Source organism: Propithecus coquereli, unplaced genomic scaffold (genome assembly GCF_000956105.1).
Source record: "Propithecus coquereli isolate 6110/MARCELLA unplaced genomic scaffold, Pcoq_1.0 Scaffold148, whole genome shotgun sequence".
Taxonomy (NCBI): domain Eukaryota; kingdom Metazoa; phylum Chordata; class Mammalia; order Primates; family Indriidae; genus Propithecus; species Propithecus coquereli.
In genome coordinates this window covers 4039156-4061325 of record NW_012139191.1, presented here as the reverse complement: position 1 = coordinate 4061325, position 22170 = coordinate 4039156, and the positions used below count along the sequence as shown (strand labels likewise).

Here is a 22170-nt window from a genome sequence, read left to right as displayed (position 1 = left end):
GCTGAGGCAGGAGGATCCCCTGAACCTAGGAGTTTGAGGCTGCAGTGAGCTATGATCACACCACTGTACTCCAGTCTGCATGACAGAGTGAGATCCCGTTGAAAAAAAAAGAAGTGGTGAAAGGGGCATCCTTGTCTTTTTTCCATTCTTAGCGGGAATGCTTTCGACTTTTCCCCATTCAGTATGATGTTGGCTGTGGGTTTGTCATATATGTATTTTATTATTGTGAGTTTTGTTCCTTCTATGCCTAGTTTGTTGAGAGTTTTATCATGAAAAGAGCTTTTGGTTTTATTGATTTTCTCTTTTTGTTTTGTATTTCATTGATGTCAGTTTTCCTCTTTATTTCCACTTCTTGTAGTAGCTTCTTAAGGTGAATATTTATCATTGTATAATCTTTTTCTTTTCTAATACAGGCATTCAATGCAACAAACTTCTGTCTAAGTGTTTCTTTTAGCTACATTTCATAAATTTTAACATATTCTTTTATTTTCATATTCATTCAACTCAAAATGTTTTTTTTCTAATATCACTGGTGATATTCTTTGACCCATAAGTTATTTAAAAGTATGCTGTTTTATTTTTAAATATTTGGACTTTGTTCAGGTGTATTTCTGTTATTGATTTTAATTTTAATTTTGCTGTGGAAATAGAACATACTTTGCATTATTTGTATCATATTACATTTGTTGAAATTTGTATTATGGCCCACAATTGTCTTTTCTGGTAACTGTCTTAATCTGTTTAGGCTGCTTTAACAAATTACCATAGACTGGGTGGCTTAAACAATAACTTCTTTCCCATAGTTCTGAATGCTGAAAGTCTGAGATTGGGGTGCAGACATGGTCAGGTTCTGGTGAGGGCTCACTTCCAGGTTGAAGACTACATTTTCCTCTTTGTATTCTTACATGTGGGGAAAAAGCAAGGAAGCTTTGGGAGATTCCTTTTTAAAAGGCACTAATCCCATTCATGAGGGCTCCAGCCTCATAACTTAATCATCTTTCAAAAGCCCCACCACCTAATACCATTCCATTATACATTAAGATTTCACCATTTGAATTTGGGGGTACATAAACATTCAGTCCACAGTGATTATTTCATGGGCACTCGAAACTCATATGTATTCTGCTATTGTTGGGTGTAGATTTCTACAAATATCAATTAAGTCGAATTGATTGTTGGTAGTATTATAGCCTTTTATGTTTCAAATATTATTTTTTCTTCCCCTTTCTTTCTCTCTTCTCCTTCTGAAACTGCAATTACTCAGTGTTAGAATGCTTGGTGTTGTTCCAGAGCTCTAGGAGGATCTCTTCTGTAAAAGTGCAATAGGCACTTTTGCTCCTTTTGTTTCACTTCGGATAATTTCTGATGGCCTAATTCTTTTCTCTGCTGTGTCCAGTGTGCTGATGGGCCCTTTCACTAATTCTTTATATCTAATATTGTGTTTGTGTTTTATCATTTTATTTGTCTTTCTCTTTTTTATAGTTTTAATATTTCATCTGAATCCTTCCATCATGCGTATTAATCATGGCTAGTGTAAGTCTGTATCCCATAATTCCAGCTAATCTTTGTATAATTATGTTGACTATTTATTCTATGGTCCTTTTTTCTTGTTTTTTTTTTTGATATGTGTCTTATAATTTTTATTGCATTCTAGCCATTGCATATATAAAGAAGAGTAGAAACTGAGGAAAGTTATAGTTATTTCTAGTTCTTTCCTCTCACTCACTTTTGTGCCCAGGCTCTCTTCCTGTCATCCTGTGCCAAAGGAGAATTTGTTTGTATGGCCCACACCTCCCTAGGGCTTTTGACTCTTTGCTGCTAAGTTTACCTAGTTATCCGTGACTTCAACTACCTGATTCATTCAAAATACAGCATGATTTTGTAGATTAATGGTCTTTTTTTCATTGTTAGAGTGGAACTGACATTCTTTTGTGGATTTCTCCATCCTTAGCAGAAGTGGAACTCTTTTTTTTTAAATTCAAGTTGTCATATGTCCCCTTTAGCAGTTCTATTTTGATAGAAACCACCTGTTATAGGGATCCTGCTTGTTCTTCTTATTCATTGTTAAAGGTCTCCTTAGGTACATTATTAATTTCCTTTGTCTCTTTTGTGGGACTAAAGTCCAACTGCCAAGATACCTGAACCAGAAACAAGGGAAGGGAAAGCACAGCCAGTCTCTGCCACTGTGAACTTGAGGAGTACCAATAGGCAAGTTTGCAGTTGCAGGTGGAGACAGTGGGAGGAAGTGTCTCCCCCTCTGGTGTCCTCAGATACAAAATCTGAAGTTTCCTGCATGAGGAGTGTGGAGACAGCCACTTGCTCACTCCCATGTAAATTCTGGGGCCAGTGATTTGGCAGCTCCTCTCTAGAACACACCCTTGGCCACACTTTGAGCTTCCTCCAGGAAGATCCAATGGTTATCACCCCAAGGCGTTCTTCCTGGGTCCCCAGGCTGTCAAGTTAGAGAAGAAAGAAGCCGTAAGAGAGCCTTTCAGGATCTGGGTCACATCGTCCCAGCCCAGGCCCCCAGGAGGGAGGCAGGCAGCATGGCAGGTTCATCTACATCACCATCTTCCTAGGAATTTCCCAGGACCTTAATCCTCTGTTTCATTATTTCTAAAATACTTTCTTTTCAACTTAGTTTACTATGGATCTTCCATATGAAGCATATCACATCTGTGATCACAGCATATCACATCAGTGCCATTCTCTCCTTGCATGTAAGCACTCTAAGGAGAGTGGTGTTTTATTTCTGTGCTGTCTTCATACAATAGCCTGACTTATTTATTTAAATGACATTAAATGATATTGGCAGTGTGTTGTGTCTCTAGAGTGGAATATAAGCACACTTAAAAGATAAATCTGCAATACTGCTGTTCTCTTTGCATCCTCAGATGTGTGCACTGAGCAAGGACTTCAAATGCCATGTCCCTGGAGCACTCCTTGTTTACATTCATATTGAGCCCCTGGGAACACAAGGAGTTTATTTAGTACCGTGAGAGATGTCTGCTTCTGTGGTTGTTCCACTGTGATTTCTTTGAATAATTTATCAGCTACTTAACACTCATCAAATTTGGCTTTTTATGTAGAAACTGTCTGTAAGCTCTCTTACTTTTTATCTCAGAGTTTGAAATACTGTCATTAGAAATAAATGTTTCTCTCTAAACAAGAATCTCAATGTTGGAGAAAAGAAAGAAAAACCTGGTGTATCTCGTGACTGCCCTACGTGATATATATTAAGCACCCATTGCCTCTCTTTACTAGGCTGGTGAACTTGAGTTCATTATTTTTCCATATTTATTCATGTTTGCATCATCACTCCTCTTCTCTTTTATTCTATCCCAGGTGCTGGGGTTCCCCAGTTCCAGCCAATTGCCCTGAACGGCCGGATCCAGGTTCTCAGCAATGGGTCGCTGTTGATCAAGCACGTTGTGGAAGAAGACAGTGGCTACTATCTCTGCAAGGTCAGCAACGATGTGGGCGCAGACGTCAGCAAGTCCATGTACCTCACGGTTAAAAGTAAGGAAGAAGAAATGCTTTGTTTTACCTACATAGGTCTTTGGGGGCTTAGATATTTCCATTGTCTCCATACATACCTGTGACCAATGGTTCGCCATAGCTGGGTTCGAAGTTTTGCTGTTTTAGAAACACAATTGAAAAGTATGGTAAAACTCCAGCCAGTCGTCAACAGCATGCCCTGCCTGGGGCCCCTTGTGCCTAGAGCACAGAGCAGCCACATTCTTCTCTCCCTACGGTTCTCAGAGCCATTGGCTCTGGGCAACCTAGCAGATGAGCAGGTCTCTGCCTTTAGCGCTCAAATTTATATACTGTTGCTTTTACTGTGGAAAAGCCCAATACGTGGTCTCAGATGTGTTCTTTACTAAAGCCTTTTTGTGCATGTTATTAATTGCATGCTGGCTTGTCCATAGATTTCTTTTTAGAGATCGTTATAAAATCAAGTGACTGGAAACCTCATTATCAACAGCAAACAACTATGAGATAGGAGTGTGTAGCACCAGGCTTAGGGTCTGTGCTGCTGGCCCAGTTTATAGGAAAGTGTCCCTTATGATAAAGGGTTTTTCATGCTTTGGTAACTGACACCAAGAAAAGGATATAAAGTGAAACAACTTTTACCGAATCCTGCTTATTAACAAATGATTGTGCATTTAGTTTGAAGTGAATGGTTTATGTCCATTTATATAATTTTCTGTTGGATAAACTGTGATTTCTTCTTGACTACAAGGCTTTATTGAGACTTCCTCTATGTTTAATTTTAATTCTGCTATTAATAGTTTGGAAATATTTCTGCCATATCATTTATTTGGAGGAGTGGATTTAAAAGTGAATTTCAGTGAGGTGTGTAAGTTTGTGTGTGTGTGTTTGTGTGTGATATTTAAAGGCTAGCTACACAAATTAGTAGGCGTCATAATTCACTAAGAATTTATTTTAGTTAGTTAATTATTTCCAACAGAACAATAAAAATATCAAAGTATTTGTTTGCTAAACTTAAGTATTGTAAAACAGATTATGGTTCTGAAATGAGGTTGTTTTGAAATATGTTTTGCACATATTACACAATTTTTGACTTCTAAAATATATGCTTTGGAAAAACTGATTTTCAAAAATCTGATGCCAAATCGTGTGGTCATTTAAATCCAAAGCTGAAATAGTAATATTTAAAAATTATAAATCGATAAAATAGTGAAGAAACCCAAAAGCTGAAGATCAATGTTGACCAGAGTTGGTCCATCCTTCTCCAACAAAAGAAATGTATATTACAGTTGTTCTAATATATTTTATTTTATTTTGAGATAGGCTCTTGCTATGTCACCTATGCTAGAGTACAGTGCTGTGATCATAGCTCACTCCAGCCTCAAACTCCTGGGCTCAAGTGATCCCTCTGCCTCAGCCTCCCTAATAGGTGGGACTAGAGGTGCATACCACCATGCCTGGCTAATTTTTAGAATTTTTTTTTTTAGAGATGGCGTCTTGCTATGTTGCCCAGGCTGGTCTCAAACTCCTTGCCTGAAGTGATCCTGCCCCCTTAGCCTCCCAAAATGTTAAGTTTACAGGTGTGAACCATGCTCCCAGCCATATATTTTAAATTTATAAGACATTTTCCTGTTCCAAAAATACATATCTAGGACCTGATATATACAGGGCCCTATGAAGGAGGTCAATACAGTCAATCATGTATCTTATCCTTGTGAATGAAAGAGCTTATTTTTTGGAAAGGGAGATAAGAAAGAAGAAGGCAGAGGCTACCAATCCTAATGCAAGATGAAGAATAACATGTACTGTATCTGCGATTTTCAGAGGAGGATGGAACTGTCAGTTTGAGGGGATTAAGAAAACCTTCAGGGAAAAAAAAATCTTAAAGAATGGGTAGAATTTTAAAACGCAGAAGTTGAAGATTTCCCACATCTCCTGTCTCCATACCTTGGTACCAGGTGCTGGTCGTAGGGCACGGGGCGGAGCTGAAGAGACGACCTGGCCCCTGCCCTAGGGAGCTCTCTCTGGGGGCAGCGGGCATGTGTGTACGGCTCCCATCTGGCAGACGCACACGCATGGGAACAGAGCACAGCACCCTGAGCGCGCAGAGGAGGGTGTGATCTGCATTCGCTTGTAGAATCCGTGACTGTATGCAGTGGGCTGAATGTTTGGTCCCCCTAAAGTTCATAGGTTGAAATCCTGTCCCCCAATGTGACGGTGTTAGGAGGTGGAGCCTTTGGAAGGTTTGAGTCACAAGGGTGGAGCCCTCATGAATGGTATTAGTGCCCTTGTGAAAGGGACCCCAGAGAGCTTCCTCACCCTCTTTTCATCACGTGGGGATACACGGGTAGGTGGCTGTGGTCTGCAGCCAGCAGGAGGGTCCTCGCTAGACCCTGACCATACTGGCACCTTGTTTTTCAACTTCCAGGCTCCACATCCATGAAAGATGAATTTGTGTTATTGATAAACCACCCAGTTTATGGTATTTTGTTGTAGCAGTGCGAGCTGACTGAAAGACTATCGTGGCACCTGGTATCAGTCTTAAACGATACACGGGACTTCAACATGTAGGATGGTTGGGCTAGGAGGGGTATTCCAGGGAGCGGGAGCAGAGACAGCAGATACAAGAAACTGAAAGATCCAAGGCGAGAGGTGACTCTCTGAGTGCCGCACAGTTCGTGGAGGAGATTAGAGATGGAAACATTTTAAACGACCACACTTCAAGGAGAAATGATTCTTAGATTCTCAAACCAATACGACCTGTTAAGGGAGAGATGCCTTTAAATACGTTAATTTTACCATTTCCTAATAACCCCTGGCTGGTTTTACAAACTGCTTCGGCTTCGAGCTTCTGGTATTTTAAATTCTTTAAAATCTTAATATTCAAATTCTAAAAAATAAAAAAAAAAAAAATTTAATGCTGGGAATCGTGCATGGGCTGAGTCTCCTATCTAGGAAGTTTTCTCACAGCTTTCAAAAAACACCCCCCAAATTAAAGCATTTTAACAGAAAATACCCACCACACACACGCACACACATACACCTTTTTTTCTTGAATCGGACATGCGGAGGCTGTGGGCAAAGAGTAGAGCAGGCAACCATGTATGGATGGCGCTGCCATGGAAAGCTATCAGTGGGATAGAGAATTAATCTGTGCAAATCCTTCCAGTTTGGTTGAAAAGGCAGGGGGAGCAGGCTCTGCTTGCAGCCGGATTTGGTCTCCGACGATGACATCGCACCCCTCACCCCAGGCCCATTGGGGCTGCAGAAGCCTCACGGCACCCTTACAGCCGGCCTCTTCCCCCACAGCAGGGACCATTTGAGGTCTGGGAAATGCGGTCTTTCATGCTAAGAAAATAGTTCCCCAAACCACTGGATTTCATAAATAGATGGCTGTCCCTAATGTTTGTCTCAGTTGCCAAAATTGCATCCTCCCTGCTCCCAACTTTCTGCCGCTGGCTGATCTGAAGCCATGTGTTCCCAGGAAGACCGGTTTCAGCGTGAATCTGTAGCCCACGACTAACAGGCAGCTCTTCTTTTGTCTGCTGCTCTGCATAGGTGCTTTCTGATCCCTGCACGCGGCATAAAAGAGCATCGCTTATCAAACAGGGCAGGCGCTTCCCTGGAGAGTCGGCTACTCTTGGAATCTAATGAACGGCCTGGCTCCCGGAGCCGGCCCACGGGCTGCAGTCCGCCCAGGCCCTGCATCCTCCCTCCCCTCCTGCTCACGCTGGGTAGGTCCGTGGGTCGTTGTGCCCGTCAGATCTCTGTGCTGTTAGAAGGAGTGTGCACATGCGTGTGCGCGTGCGTGCATGCACCAGCTCGCTCAGATTTGATCTGACAGCCCTCGGGGTCTTGGCTTTTTCTGGACTGATCTCCACAGTGTGATTTAATCTTTTTAAAATTTCAATAGACTTAGGGGTACAAGTGTTTTTTGGTTACATGGATGAATTGTATAGGGGTGGAGTCTGGGCTTTTATGTACCCGTCACCCGAATAGTGTACATTGTACCCGACAGGTAATTTTTCATCCCTCAGGGCTGTGCATTCCTTGTTCTGAGCCTCCAATGTCCATTATACCACTGTGTACGCCCCTGTGCACCCGTAGCAACCTCAGGCCGCTCTTATACCTTCCCATTGCCAGGGCGGGTATGTTGGGCTTGACATGCAAAAGTCTATCTCCTTCCCCTGGAAAGAATCTGTATCTATCCCTGGATATTCCAGTCAACCCCTGTGGCTTTCTGCCCTTGCCATTGCCACCAGGACCCACAGAACTTTCCCCTAACGCCTAGTTAGCGAAAGCAAAATCTCTTTCTCTCGTCCTTGCAGCGTGGCTCTGTGATCCTCCTAGGAGGAAAAGCACAGCCCCAACCTGCCCCCAGGGTGAAGCTGCAGTGGCCTTTAATCAGTCCCACCTAACGTTTTCCAGGTCACTCTGGCAGGCCACCCTCTATTCTAGGAACAAGAGATGCGGCCTTGTTTGCCCTTTGTTTTGCTCTTGCGGAAGAAGAGGAAGTAAAGTTTGAAAATATAACATCATTAAATGGCTTTTTTGTTGTTGTTCCTAATGTGCCAAGATAGCTTGAATGTGCCAGACAGCCGACTCTATTTTCCCGCCATTGCTTTACATCCGAGAGCTTGCACATCAAGGCTCCCAAACCTCTTCTCGGGAACCCCAGTAATCTGGGGACTCCCTATCAGGAACCTTGGGAATCATATGCAAAAACGTGCGTGTGTGTCTGGGAAGAAACTAGCCTCGAGGGATTTCATGATGCAGAGAAGATTAGGAACTACTATTCCAGAAAATCACACCCTGGATGGCCCGAGAGAAAGACCAGACGCTGTGCTTTTCGTGCAGCCTGTCTCAGAGCATCGAACTGAACGCAGCCGAGCGCGCGAAGACCCAGGAAGGAGGAGTGTGCGCCCATAAATCAGGCGGCAGGCTAGGATTCACTGAAAACTAGGTCTTGATATTTCATTACCTTTGCTTCGCGTCCACTCTCTTATTGCAGCCTTGGGGCATATGTGACCTAAATGAATCACAGTGATACAACGTTGCAGTCAACCGTCGGCCAGGACGCACGCTGCCTGGATTCCTAGCCAGGTTACCTGGGGCCAGTCACTGGCCCTCTCTGCAAGCCTCTGTGAAGCAGAGATAGTGACAATGCCCCTCGCATGGGGCGCTTGGGGGCTAACGTGAGCTATCACATATAATCACGTAGCAAAACGCCGACATATAGTAGGAGCAGAAGAGCATCCGCTGTTGTTGGTTGATGTTGCTAATGCTATCATCATCATCATCACCTTTCCTGAACTGCAGTTAAGGCCTTCCCAAACATGACAGACCAGTGTCTAGAATAGAATACAAGGTGTCCGAAGTTAAGAAACACCCAGTTTACACATTTTCCTAAAATCAGAGTCACCACCCCCCACCCCAGCTTAACCCTCCCCCTTCCCTCTGAAGCCCAGTTGTCGAATCATCGGCAACTTTCCGGGGAATGGCTGGGTGCGGAGGCAGAGAGTGGCATGAAGCAGGATGGTAAGAGTAGGGGTGGCTCAGCTCAGGGAAGCCCCTCAGTGGCTGCCTTGCCCAAGGCGTCTCCTTCCAGGTCGATTGTCCTGTCCTCCCTGTAAACATGTGCATTTCACTTCCCAGGTCAGCCTGAAATTCAGCCAGCTAAATATTCTTAGGGGTTAATAAGGAATCTGTAAAATGGGAAGGTTAATATAGCAGAGGCTGTTCGTTGCCTGCCCCAATTTGAATTTCCTCCCTGCCTCAGCATTAAGGGTTGAATTGTATTCCTGCCCGCCAAGTTTATCTGCTGAATTTCTAGTCCCCAGTACCTCACCATGAGACCGTATTTAGAAATAGAGTCCTTTCAGAGATATACCACTTTTATGTTTTATACCATATCTATACTGTACCTTTTCTATGTTTGGATGTTTAGAGACAATACTTGCCATTGCGTTACAGTTGCCTACGGCGTTCGGTGCAGTTACATGCTGTACGAGTGCTGCGGGACAATGGGCTGGACTGTACAGCCCAGGCGTGTGGACGGCTCTACCATCCAGGTTTGTGTGAATGCACTCTAGGATGTTTGCACAACGACAAAATCGCCTAGTGACACATTTCTCAGGACATATTCCCGCCGTTAACTGATACGTGACTATATGGGGAAAGGATAGTTTATCCAAGCTCTGCCACTACTGCAAGTGTGAAAGGTTTCATTCTTTTTGTGGTGTTCTGATCTACAGGTTTAAAAAATGTACATTGCTAAATCCAACAGTTTTCCTTTAGGATTTTCCCCATTTTTGTGCCACGCTTAGTAAGTTACTCTCTATCCCAAGAATATTAATATTCTGTATTTATCATTTAATCTTTTAATACTTGTTAAATTTATTGTGATGGAAATTATGAGTAAGAGCTAATATCTTTTTCACAAATGGTCAGTCAGTTGTTCTAACAACTTTGTTAAACAGCCTTACTTTTGTGTCCTTACTTTTTTGAAATGTCAATTTCATTTAAAGGAAAGATATTTTAGAAAACGGGCTCTCAAGGAAAACTCCTTGGTTAGCTCTGCCAGTGACTGCTAGCTGAGTACCTCGTGCAAGTTACATAACCTCTCTGTGCCTTGGTTATTTAATTCTCTAATCACCTCAGCACACTGCTACAGGGTTTAAATGAGTAAACAGAAAAATATAGATTTCCCAGGACAAAGGAAAGAAGTTGGGTCCCTCCTCACACTATACACAAAAATTAGCTCAAAACAAATTATAGACTTAATCTGAGATAAAACTATAAAACTCTTAGAAGAAAATACTGGAGTCAATCTTTGTGTCCATGAGTTGGGCAGTGGTTTCCTAGCTATGACAACAAAAGCATAAACAGCAAAAGGAAAAATGCATGATTTGAATTTTATGAATATTAAAACATTTTGTGCATCAAGAAAATGAAAAGACAATCTGGAGAGTGGGAGAGAATATTTGCAAATCACTTATCTGATGGGGACTTATATCCGGAACTCTTACAATTCAACAATAAAAATACAAACACAATTTAAAAATGGACAAAGGATTTGAGAAGACATTTATCTAAAGAAGATACCCGAGTGCTCAATAAACACAGGAGAAGGTGCTCAACATCGTTACTCATCAGGGAAATGCAAATCGAACCGTGACGAGATACCACTTCACACTCCGTAGGATGGCTGCAATTAGAAAGAAGACAACAATTATTGGAGAGGATCTGAAGAAATTGGAACCCTCATACACTGCAGGTGGGAATAGAAAATGGTGCAGCCACTTTGAACAACAGCTTGGCAGTTCCTCCAGAAGCTACACGTGGAGTTGCCACATGCCCCAGCAATTCCACCCCTGGATGTATACCTAAGAGAAACATGTCCACACAGAAACTATACATGAATGTTCATAACAGCACTATCTATAATAGCTACAAAGTGGAAACAACACAAATACTCATCAACTAGTAAAAGTATAAACAAAATTTCTGCATTGTGCAATGGAATATTATTCAACCATGCCAAAAATGCGTGAGTGTTACATGCTACAATGCGGATGGACCTTGAAAACAATCTGCTAACGGAAAAAAGCTGGGCACAAATGACCATGTATTTTATGATTCCATTTATATGAAGTGTTCAAAACAGGCAGATTCATGGAGATGGAAAATATATTAGTGTTTCCTAGGGGCTGGGAGTAGGGGACAATGGTGAGTGACCGTCAATGGATACAAGGTTCCATTTGGGGTGATGGAAATGTTCTGGAATTAGATTATGGTAATGGTTGCACAACTCAGTGAATATACTAAAATTATTGAGCTGTATGTTTTAAATCACATATTTTATGCTATGTGAAATTATACCTCAATAAAGGTATTATAATTTCCAGAACATTTGGCAACTTCTCATGGGGCTTCGTAACAGTTGTTAACAATTTGGACTTTGAAGTTAGATAATCTGGTTTCAAATCCCACTTCCACTGCCTATTAGTTCTATAAACTTGAGCAAAGGTTTTAAATCTTTCCATATTCCTCATCTGGAAAATGGAGCGAATTACACATACTTTCTAGAGTTGCAGTGATAGAATATTTCTTACGTTCTATTCTCTCTTTTTTTTGCATTTCAAAATATTATGGGTGTACAAATGTTTTTGGTTATATGGATCCCTTTTGTAAAGTCTGAGTCAGGGCTATAAGTGTGACTATCACCCACATAGTGTTCATTGTACTGGTTAGGTAGGTTTTCACCTATCCCCCCTCCCTCCTCCACCCTGCTTGATTTCCACTGAGTTTTACTTCCCTATGTGCTCATCGGTTAATTCCAATTTAATAGCTAGTACGTGCGGTGTTTGTTTTTCCATTCTTTAGGTACTTCACTTAGCATAAGTCTCCAGTTCCATCCAAATTGTTTCAAAAGACATTCATTCATCCTTTTATATGGTTGAGTAGTATTCCATGGTATACATATACCACATTGTGTTAATCCACTCATGAATTAATGGACACTTAGGTTGATTCCACATCTTTGTAATTGTGAATTGTCCTGCAACAAACATTCAAGTGCAGGTGTCTTTTTGATAAAATGACTTCTTTTCCTTTGCATAAATACCCAGTAGTGGGATTGCTGTTTCAAATGGTAGGTCTACTTTTAGTTCTTTGAAGAATCTTCATACTGTTTTCCAGAGAGATTGTACTAATTTGCAGTCTCACCAACAGTGTGTAAGTGTTCCTTTCCCTCTGCATCCACGCCAGCATCTACTATTTTTGGACTTTTTAATAAAAGCCATTCTCACTGGAGTTAGGTGATGTCTCATTGTGGTTTTGATTTGCATTTCCCTGATGATTAGAGATGTTGAGCACTTTATTATATGTTTGCTGGCCATTAGTCTGTCTTCTTTTGAAAAGTTTCTGCTCATGTCCTTTTCCCATTTATTGATGGGGTTGCTTGATTTTTTTCTTGTTGATTTTCTTAAGTTCTATGTAGATTCTTGTTATCATCCCTTTATCGGATGTGTAGAAAGCAAATACTTTCTCCCATGCTGTAGGTTGTCTATTCACTTTAATGATAGTCTTCTTATATTTTGCCTTCCTCTTTTATTTGTATAACCTAAGCCCAAAGTCTTAATAATTTAATACTACGGGACTCTTAATTATGTTTGGATGTTTTTACAACATTAACAGCCTTATGGTGAGATGACCATCAGCAAGAAGGCTCCAAGATATATGCAGATAAGTTTCAGTAGGAGTTGCCTGGTTCTTTCATTCATTCAAGGAACATATGCTGAGTTCCTATTATGTGCCAGGCACAGTACTAGGCACAGTCCACCAAGCCTCAGAGCTGGAATTCCCAAATTGTTGTCCTCCTGCCTGGTTTCTATCATTGTCCTCCAGCCAAAGCCCACCAGCCATGTACTTGTAGGGTAACAACTCATGTTTATTCTTGTCATGAGGTGTAACACACACCATGAAGAGCAGTGGGGTGCCTCCATAAGAGGGTGCTGGAAAGGATGTATTATATAGTTGGGCGTCTGTGAGGTGACTTGGAGGAAGGTTCAAAGAAGCAGATCCTAGCTCTGAAGTGGATGCGGTTGGGAAGTGGGAGTAATCTATGATTGGGTATTGTCTTAGTTCATATTCCGTTGCTATAACTGAATACCTAAGACTTGTGTTTTATAAAGAAAAGGAGTTTATTTCTTATAGTTCTGAAGGATGGGCAGTCCAAGGGCGAGGAGTTACATGTGGTGAGGTCCTTCTTCCTGGTCAGGACTCTGAGCAGAGTCTCTGTGCAGGGCCTTACGGGGTAAGAGGGATGACCTCATTTAACCTAATTGTCTCCCAAAAGTCCCACCTCTCAAGTACCATGGTCTGAGTTCCCACCCTCTTAATACTGTTACAATGGGGATAAAGTTTCACCATGAGTTTCAGAGAGCACAGACATTCAAACTGTAGCAGATATCTAAATTTTATCCATAAGGAGGAATGAGGCCAGGCTGAAGCTGGGGTGGGTAAAGAAGCAGTGATCACTCATGTTGGCCAGAATAGCAGGTGTTTTATCATTTTTATGTTTTTTTTTTTTTTGGACAATGTTGATGCTATTGTCTGTGTTTAGACATGAAATGGAGAGGTCTTGTTTTCGTCTCAATCCATCTTGGTTGTAGAGTTGTCTTGTCTGATGTTGGTGTTTGTGCAATTGCTTACATTCAATGAGAGAACACTGAGGCCAGATGAGAGTCAGGGAAGTCAGAGGCTGCTTTCCTTTCTTTAGTTTCATCCTTACCATGTCATGAATTTTAACATAATTCACCTTGGAAAGGATGCAGAAGACAGTAGATAGTTTTGTTTAGCCTTAACTAAAGAAGAGCAGCTACACATAAATGCTGTCCTCAAGGGCCACTGGACCAATTTGATTGCAAGCTCAGCTGAAAGAAGCTCCTGAGTCATCTGATCTGCCATGGACCTTGTGAACAGGTGCATAGAAATAAGCTCATGGACAGGCGAGGCTTAGAGATTTTCCTCTGATAATTTATTCTTTATAGAGTGCAGGTACCTGGGCTGTGATGCCATTTTTCTGTTGAGGATTCCCAGGTGTGACCCTCTGCAGGGACGATCTGAACTAGTCATGTTAGGACACATCCAAAGACAACAGCCTGAGAGCAGAGTTGCTGATGAATGTTTGTAATGCAACAGCAGGTCATGGCGGGTGCCTGTGGACACCAGGGCAGTGACCAACAATCTGCTCTTTGCATTCCAGCCTCGGCTGAGGCAGAAAGGCAGAGACAGGGGTGGAGGCAGTAGATCTTAGAATATACCATTTTCCCACCTATTGCTTTCAATCCCCACACCCTTAAGTCAATTAATTCCAGAACCTCACCTTAGATGTCCATCTTTTTGTGACTATCCATTTAACTACTCATTTTAAGGTCCGTTATGGAGGAGTATAGCCCATATACACACAGGCAAATAACGACCTCCTCATTCTAAAGATGCGTAAGCAAAGCAGGTCACCTGGTTTTAGTCTTCTCTCTAAGGACATGGAGATAACCTTTAACTTATGGGCCCAGAGGTATCACTTCTCTGCTGGTGTGGCCGGATTCTCATCCCTGGGTGGTGCTGTGGGATCTGGTCCATACTGGGAAGCCTCTGTCATGTTTCCTGTCCCTTTAGCTTCTATACTTGCTCAGAGCAGAGTCTTTATTGTTAATGTGAAGGGAGGAAGCCATGTACACTTCAGGAAGATGGCACAGACAGTGCAAATGTCCTGAGACAGGGGGAAACTTGATGTGTTCCATCAGTGGTGCTGCCGGGGTAGAGACAGCAGAGTTCAAGGAAGAGGAGATGAAACCCTTATAGGCCAGTGAGGATTTGCATTGCACCCTGGGTACTTACCAGCCTCTTCATTTTGCCTTTATCCTAAGGTGCATATCCACATTCATCAGCTTTTTCTTTAAAAAAGGGAAATCACACAACATACATTGGTATGCGTTTGCTTTTCTAATTGACAATATATCACAGTTGTCTTTCTAGATAAATACGCATACCTTCATTCTGTCGTTTTGAAGGGGTACACTGTATTAACTCTATGATGTGGCATCACTTTTGTAACCATTATCTTACTGGGCATTCAGCTTGGAAACATTTTCATGTGTTCATGTCCCTTGAAATAACATTTCTGGGCCTTGTAAGTAGTAGGTTCCTGACCAGTTTTTGCAGCGGAAGTAATGTAGGAAGGAGAGGGCAGAAAAGCTGATGTCAGACTGTAGAAGACCGTCCGGGGGAAGTTTTGGAAGATACATTCTTAGGTTGTCATCACTTCTCCACTTTTCATATACCGCACTGCTGAATGCTGCTAGAGGACAATACTTCCTCCCCGGAGACGCAGGTCAAACGCCAAGTCTTCTGTGGCTCATTTATAGATTGGATACAGAATGGGCCATTGCTAGAGAATGGAAACAGAATAGCGTCAGAAGGCGCTTCGCAATTCTGAGTCTATAGCCATTCATCGTGAACGTGTGAGGGGGGGAAGAATGCTGTTGCTTAAAGCCTACTGATGCAACGAGGGGAAGGGCCATTCCTCTGTGAAAAGAATGAGGAGAAAGGGGGCATTCTGTGACCATAAATTGTATCAATAGCACATAATACCGTGATTGTTGTCATTGTCATCGCACCACGCAGCCAGGTCTGCGTTACCTTGGCCGTGTATTGGAGGCAGGGGAAAAGACAAGGATAAGTGTGTAACCATTAAAACAATGTCTGGAAGCCCTAAGTTGTCTCCAAGATTACTTTCTGAGACCTCTGTTAAGCCTTTCTTTCTCAAAATTATTTCTACAACCGTAACAATTGGGATTGTAATAATTCTGAGTAAATCTATGCTGCTTATTCAATCCTGTCCCCCCAGGTAATCACTGTAAAAATAGTGCAGCCACGGGAGGGGCAAGTGCCAGGCAGTGGGTTTAGCATCTGTGTGTGTGCGCCTGTATGTTCAGCATACAGTCAGCCCTCAGCGTCTGCAGTTCCACATCCTTGGATTCAAACAGTTGAAAATCACAAATATTTGGGGAGGGAAATAAAAAATAACCACACAATAATAAAAATAATACAACATTTAAAATGCAACTATGTATATAACATTTACATTTTATTAGGTCTTATAAGCAATATAGAGATGATTTAAGGTGTATGAAGGATGTGCATAGGTTATATGAAAATACTATACCATTTTCTGTAAGGGATTTGAGCACCCGAGGATTTTGGTATCCTGGGCTGGGTGGGGTGGGGGAGTCTTGGGACCAATTCCCACAGATACTGAGGAACAATTGTGCCTTTATTTTCTTCCCTCTCTTATTCCCTTATGGTATAACATACGATGCACTGACTTTACGTCATGGTATTTAAGCTACAGGACATTAAGAGAAAGAGTGAACGTCACCCAAGGACTTTGCATTCTCTTCTATGGATAACGTTAATGTGCTTTTAGTTGTGTGCAGGATGGTTGTATCGTATCAAGTGGACGTATGACTTTGTTATTGCCTTTATTTGGAGATTAAGTATGGCTTAAGGAAATGTGTATGGATACCAAGGTGACACGGGATGGATTTGCGATGGCTAGTTTTATGTGTCAAACTTGGCTAGGCATGGTACTCGGATATTTGGTCAAATGCCAGCCTGGATGTCACTGTTAAGACATTTGTTCGATATGATTAACATTTAAATCTGTAGACCTTGAGGAAAGTAGATTATCCTCCATAGCGTGGGTGGAACTCAACAGCTGAAGGCCTTTAGAGAAAACAGACTGAAGTCCCTGGAAGAAGAGGGAATTCTGCCCACCAGCCACCTTTGGACTTGAGCTACAATGTAATTCTTCCCGGGGGCTCCGGCCTGCCAGCCTGTCCCGCAAATCTTGGACTTGCCAGTCCCCACAATGAAATGAACCAGCTTATTAACACAAATCAATCTCTCTCTCTCTCTCCCCGCTCCATTGGTTGTTTCTCTGCAAAGCCTTGACTCATACATATCTCGGTATCAGTGTCTAGAAGTTCGGGAAGGATCATTTCCTGCACACATGCCCACGCACCTTGCCACATTCACCACCTAAACATCTTCCTCAGCAAAATTACACATCGTATCATGCCATGAAGCTTCCATGCTATTTTCAAAAAGAAACTGGAAATGTTCTCGCTATGAATGCTTCAGGCTATGCTGCCTTTTAATTTGGGAATACCTAATTTGAAAAACTCAGGTCAAAAGCATTCATTGGACACCAACTGTATTGGTTTTCTCTAGCTGCCCTAACAAATTTCCACAAACTTAGTGACTAAAAAACCACTCTTTTGCCATTTCAGAGTTTCGTAGTTTAGAAAGTCCCGTGGGTGTGGCTGGTTTCTCTACTTCTTGTATCACGAAGCTGAAACTGCGTGTCCATGGGGCTGTGCTTTTCCTTCCGGAGGACCCGGAGGGGAATTCACTGCCCAGCTCCTTCCAGTCATTGGCAGAATGCTGCTTCCTGCCGTGGTAAAACCGATGTCCTTGTTTTTCTGCTGGCTGTCAGCTCGGGGTCGCCCTGAGCTCCTAGAGGCCTTTTTCTGTTCGTTGCCTGTAATCACTTATAGCTCAGAATTAGCAAGCACAGAGTGAGTCCTTCCGACACTTCCCATCTCGCTGCCTCTCCTTCCGCTTCATTTCTCCTGACTCCGTTTCTGCCACGTCTAACTGACTGACTCTTCTGCTTTCTTAAGAGTCATGTGATGTCATCGGACCCACCCAGACAGTTTAGGATATTCCTCCTATTTTAAGGTCGGTTGATTAGCATTCCATCTGTGAATTACCTTTGACTGTGTAAAACAGCACATTCACGTTCTGTAGATTAGGTTGTGGACATCTTTGGGGCACCATTATTCTGCCTACTGTTCCTACCATGAGCAGAGACTGTGAATGTCCTTGTCTTTGAGTCCCTTAAAAGTTCACTGGAGGAGACAGCCACATGCTTGTAGTAGATTATTCATAACACTCTTTCAGGCCGTGACAGGGAGTTGCAGACTAGAACCCGGCTCCACGAATCACACAGCACTAGCAGAGCAGGGGCTGTCTGAGTCATCGCCGTCTGGCCGACAGCGCCCAGCACATGGCCACACACAGAGTGGGTACTCAGTGGTCAAATGGATGAATGGAGCTAGAGGAAAATTGGGTGAAAGACTAAAAATATTTGAATTATCTCATCAATAGGATTTAATATCCTTTATCTGTTTATTCCATAGTTAGATGTTGAAAACCTAATCTATACGATTTCAGTGCTGGGCCCCGGAGATGCAAAGGTGAGGAGCTCAGGGGGCCTTTTCCCTTATGGAGCTCAGAGCCTGACACTAACTGGATAAAAAGGTGAATGAATGCGTCGTTAAAAATGTGCACTAAATGTGACCAGGACACTTAACAGATGTCGTATGAGAGATACGGAGAAGCAACTCCGAGGAAGCTGATTCTCGAGTGGAAAGCTGACAGAAGGGAGAGTTGTCTTGGGCTGGCTTCTGGGGAAAGAGACTCTAAGGTGAGGTCTGTGTGCAGGAAGCCTGTGGGGGCTACTTGGGGTCCGCACCTGCGCGGGAGCGAAGGAAGCAGGAGCGGCAGAGAGAGAAGCTGGGGTGCAGACACAGCAGGATCTCAGCCGATCCCACACACAGCTCAGAGGCTGCAGTGGCCCTTCAGGTTGCCTGAGCTGGGGCTGGGGCCGGGGCCTGGGTTTTACACCCACTCCCACTGACCAGTTACCTCCATTCTATGAGTTACATTGTGACGCGCCTCAAATTTTCTGGAGGCAGGTGTGGTGTATGTTTTGAATGGTTAGAAAATATCATGATTACACACATTAAATACACTTAATATCATCAACTGCACATTTTGTATGCATCAAAATTATTGAAAAATCTGGCCTTGGTTGGGGGAATGGGGAGCATAATGAATCAACTTCAATTTTCTCCCATCACTGCCTGCAACTGGGCTCTGAGCTTTCTACTGACTTCTCATAGCATCACAGCCGGTCCAACCTACACTGCGACACTCCCCTTGCACCTGCTTGGGGTGTCAGGTCTTTGCATTCTGGGTCATTTTTTCCTGTTGTATTGGGTGATAGGATATGAGCAGATGCTGAGGAACAAAGGATCTTTCCTTTTTCTTGGCTGTGGCTATTTCTCTAACACTTACTGACCATCAAAGGTCTCTGTATGGCAAATAGCCTACATTCCTACACCATTCTCTGGCACCAACTGGGTGTCCTGAAGTTCAATTCAATCCATTAATTACCCAGAGTTAGCAGTAGAGCCCCTGAGTTAAAGGACAACATCCCCAACAGGACTGCTGTTACTCCAGACACAACAGTAAGTGGGGTCCCCAGGCTACCTGCACGTTTGCCTGCTCAGCTACAAAGTCAAGGTCACACAATCTCCTCAGGTTTGGTAATTTGCTGGAACATCTCATAGAACTCATGAAGTTGTCTACTTAACAATGACTCATTTAAAAGGATGCAAATGAACAGCCAAATGAACAGGTTGTATGGCAAAGTCCAGAGGGGCCATGGGCTCAGGAGCCTCTGTCCTTGCAGAGTTGGGGTGCATCACCCTCCTGGTACCTCCATGTGTCTGTCTACCAGGAAGCTCTCTGAGCCTCATTGTTCAGAGTTTTTATGTAAGCTCTTTAATTAAGGCTTGATTAATTAAATCATTGGCCATAGGGCTGAGCTCAATTTCTATCCCCCTTTCTTTCCTCTGACATTGGTGGGGGGCCCTGAATATCCCAATGCTCTAATCACATGCTCGCCCTTTCTGGCATGCGGGCTCCTCCCTGGAAATTACTGGGGGTCCATCAGGAGCCACCTCATTAGCATAAGCTCCAGTGGTACTACAGAGGCAGAAAGGGGCTTGTTATGAATAACAGAAGGCACTCCTATCATGCAGGAAATTCCAAGGGTTTTTGAAGCTCTGTCCATGGACCAGGAACAAAGACCAGATATATTCTTTATTGCATTGCATAACCAAATAGATGTGGCTAATCTGGCAGGGAATTGTCAGGGTCTCTGCTATACAATCCCTGATTGAATTAGGGAATAATAAGAAGGTAAACGTCTTTCTCCCTCCCATGATGCACCCCCATCCCATATAGGGGCTTGTGCTGCTGGGACCTCTCACCAGTAACCAGCTGTCCTAGCTAAGGTGCCAGCCAAGCCCAGGTGGTTTCTGCAGTGTCCATGGAAACTCACGCATCCTGTCCTAACTGTGCCCACACTCCATCTGACGTCTCTCTCCTTCTGGTTTATTTCTTCTTGCTCAGGTAGGTGTATGGTAGATAAACATGTCACCTGCCAATGAAAATAGCAAATTGGAGAATAAAAATTCCATTTCCTTACTTTTGAAGGCACTCCCGACCTCTGTGAGTGATTCACTTGTAGCCTCCCTCACTTGGGTCTGGGGGGACAAGGGACTCAAGCCTTAGCACTTTCTAGAAACCCAGGACAATTTTCTCTTCCTGCCCCATTCTCCTGATTTTGTTTTATGCACTGGGAAGGAGTGAGCACTGGGGTGATGATTGGAAGTGGCAGAACATAATAAACCCTTAATGGGAATCTGGTCCCGTTAACTTTTTAAAAAGTTCAGGGATGTGACACCTTGATCCTCAGCCTTGGGTCACAGAAACCAAGTCTGGGCAGGAGTAAGAGTCCTCCTCATGACTCACTTGCATTTACTGGACCACCTGGCTGGCCGATCTCAGTCAATCTTTTTCTGATTATAACAAGTACACATGCTCCCAGATCTTTTGTAAGTGAGGTGAAAAGGAAGAAAAATCCCCCCTGATGGCAACACTCAAAGATAGTGTTTTAAAAGAGACCTAATAGAAGTATTTCTATTTCAGCTGCTTAAGATCTGAAAAATATGAAGGAAACAAAGGAGCGTAACAATAGAATCTCATTTGTCACTGGCAGAGCTCATGTGGGACAATGCTGCTTGTACCTATGGGCAAAGCAGCCTCACAACTTGAGCTAAGAATCCGACAGGTTTGCCCAGACAGTCCTAAGCACCACTGGACTGCCGGCCGCCTCTGCCCCTGCCACAGCCTAGGCTGCCCATGCAACCCGACGGCATGAAGGTGTGGTTAATTATTTTTAGCTTTGTAACAGATTATCACAGACTCAGCAGCATAAGACAGCACACACTTACTACCTCACAGTTACAGTGGGCCGGGAGTCCAGACACAGTGTGCCTGGCCCTCTGCTTCAGGGTCTCCCCCGAGGCTGCAATCACAGTGTCAGCCACGGCTGAGGTCTCATCTGAAGACTCAAGGCGGCAAGGCTCTGCCTTCAAGTGCATGTAGCGGTTGGCGGGATTCCAATCCCTGTGGACGGTTGGACGGAAGGCCTCAGTTCCTGCCTGGCTGTGGGCCAGAGGCCACCCTCCGTTCCTTGCCGCGAGGGTGTCTCCAGCACTCCTCCTCGCTCCATGCAAACATGAGTTGCTAGATGAAAGTGACAGGCCCGTGTAACCAAATCATGGAAGTGACGTCCTTTCATCTTTGCCATATTCTGTTGATTAGAAGCAAGTCACAGGTAGGTCCTGCCTACATTCAAGAGGAAGAGAACCCACCAGGGCATGAATGCCAGGGGACAGGACCATTGAGGGCCATCGCTGAATCTGCCCACTGCAGGGTGTTTCTGAGCGACTGCCTTCTCCCAGTAGAAAGCAGAGGAAAGGGCAGAGCTATACATGTCTGGTTCCTCCTTCCAAACCACTATCGAGGGTAAGTCATTCCTTCCCCCTGAACTGAAACGGGAGAGGAAAAGGAAGGTGTGAGGAATCTTGCACCAAGGAAACATCAGGAGAGGTGAGAAAAACACTCCCTCCACAAAAAATTTTTGAGTATATTGATAAATTTCCTTGTTGTCTGATATGTGCTTATGCAGTCTATAACTAGAAGCATCTGAACATACTGTTTAATAGCCTACTCTTTTTTTTTTTTTTTTTTGCTTGGCTCCTCTCCTGGGCCTTGTTTCTTTCTTTTTTTTTTTTTTTATTCCAGGGTTTTGTGAGGGTACAAACATTGTAGTTACACTTTATGTCTTTACCTCACTCAAATGCGGGTTAAAGGCATGCCCTTCCCTCCCTTTAGTGCTCCCCGTGTCCTTTA

General features: G+C 43.3%; 1 protein-coding gene across 1 annotated transcript in view; it reads left to right on the top strand.

Annotated features, from left to right (window-relative positions):
* The window catches only part of DSCAM (Down syndrome cell adhesion molecule), an 834101-nt gene that overhangs the window by 609103 nt on the left and 202828 nt on the right, over positions 1 to 22170 (top strand). Inside the window, exon 10 of the mRNA XM_012640078.1 lies at positions 3346 to 3519. Coding sequence (XP_012495532.1) covers positions 3346 to 3519 — 174 coding nt within the window. The remainder of the gene's footprint in view (positions 1 to 3345; positions 3520 to 22170) is intronic.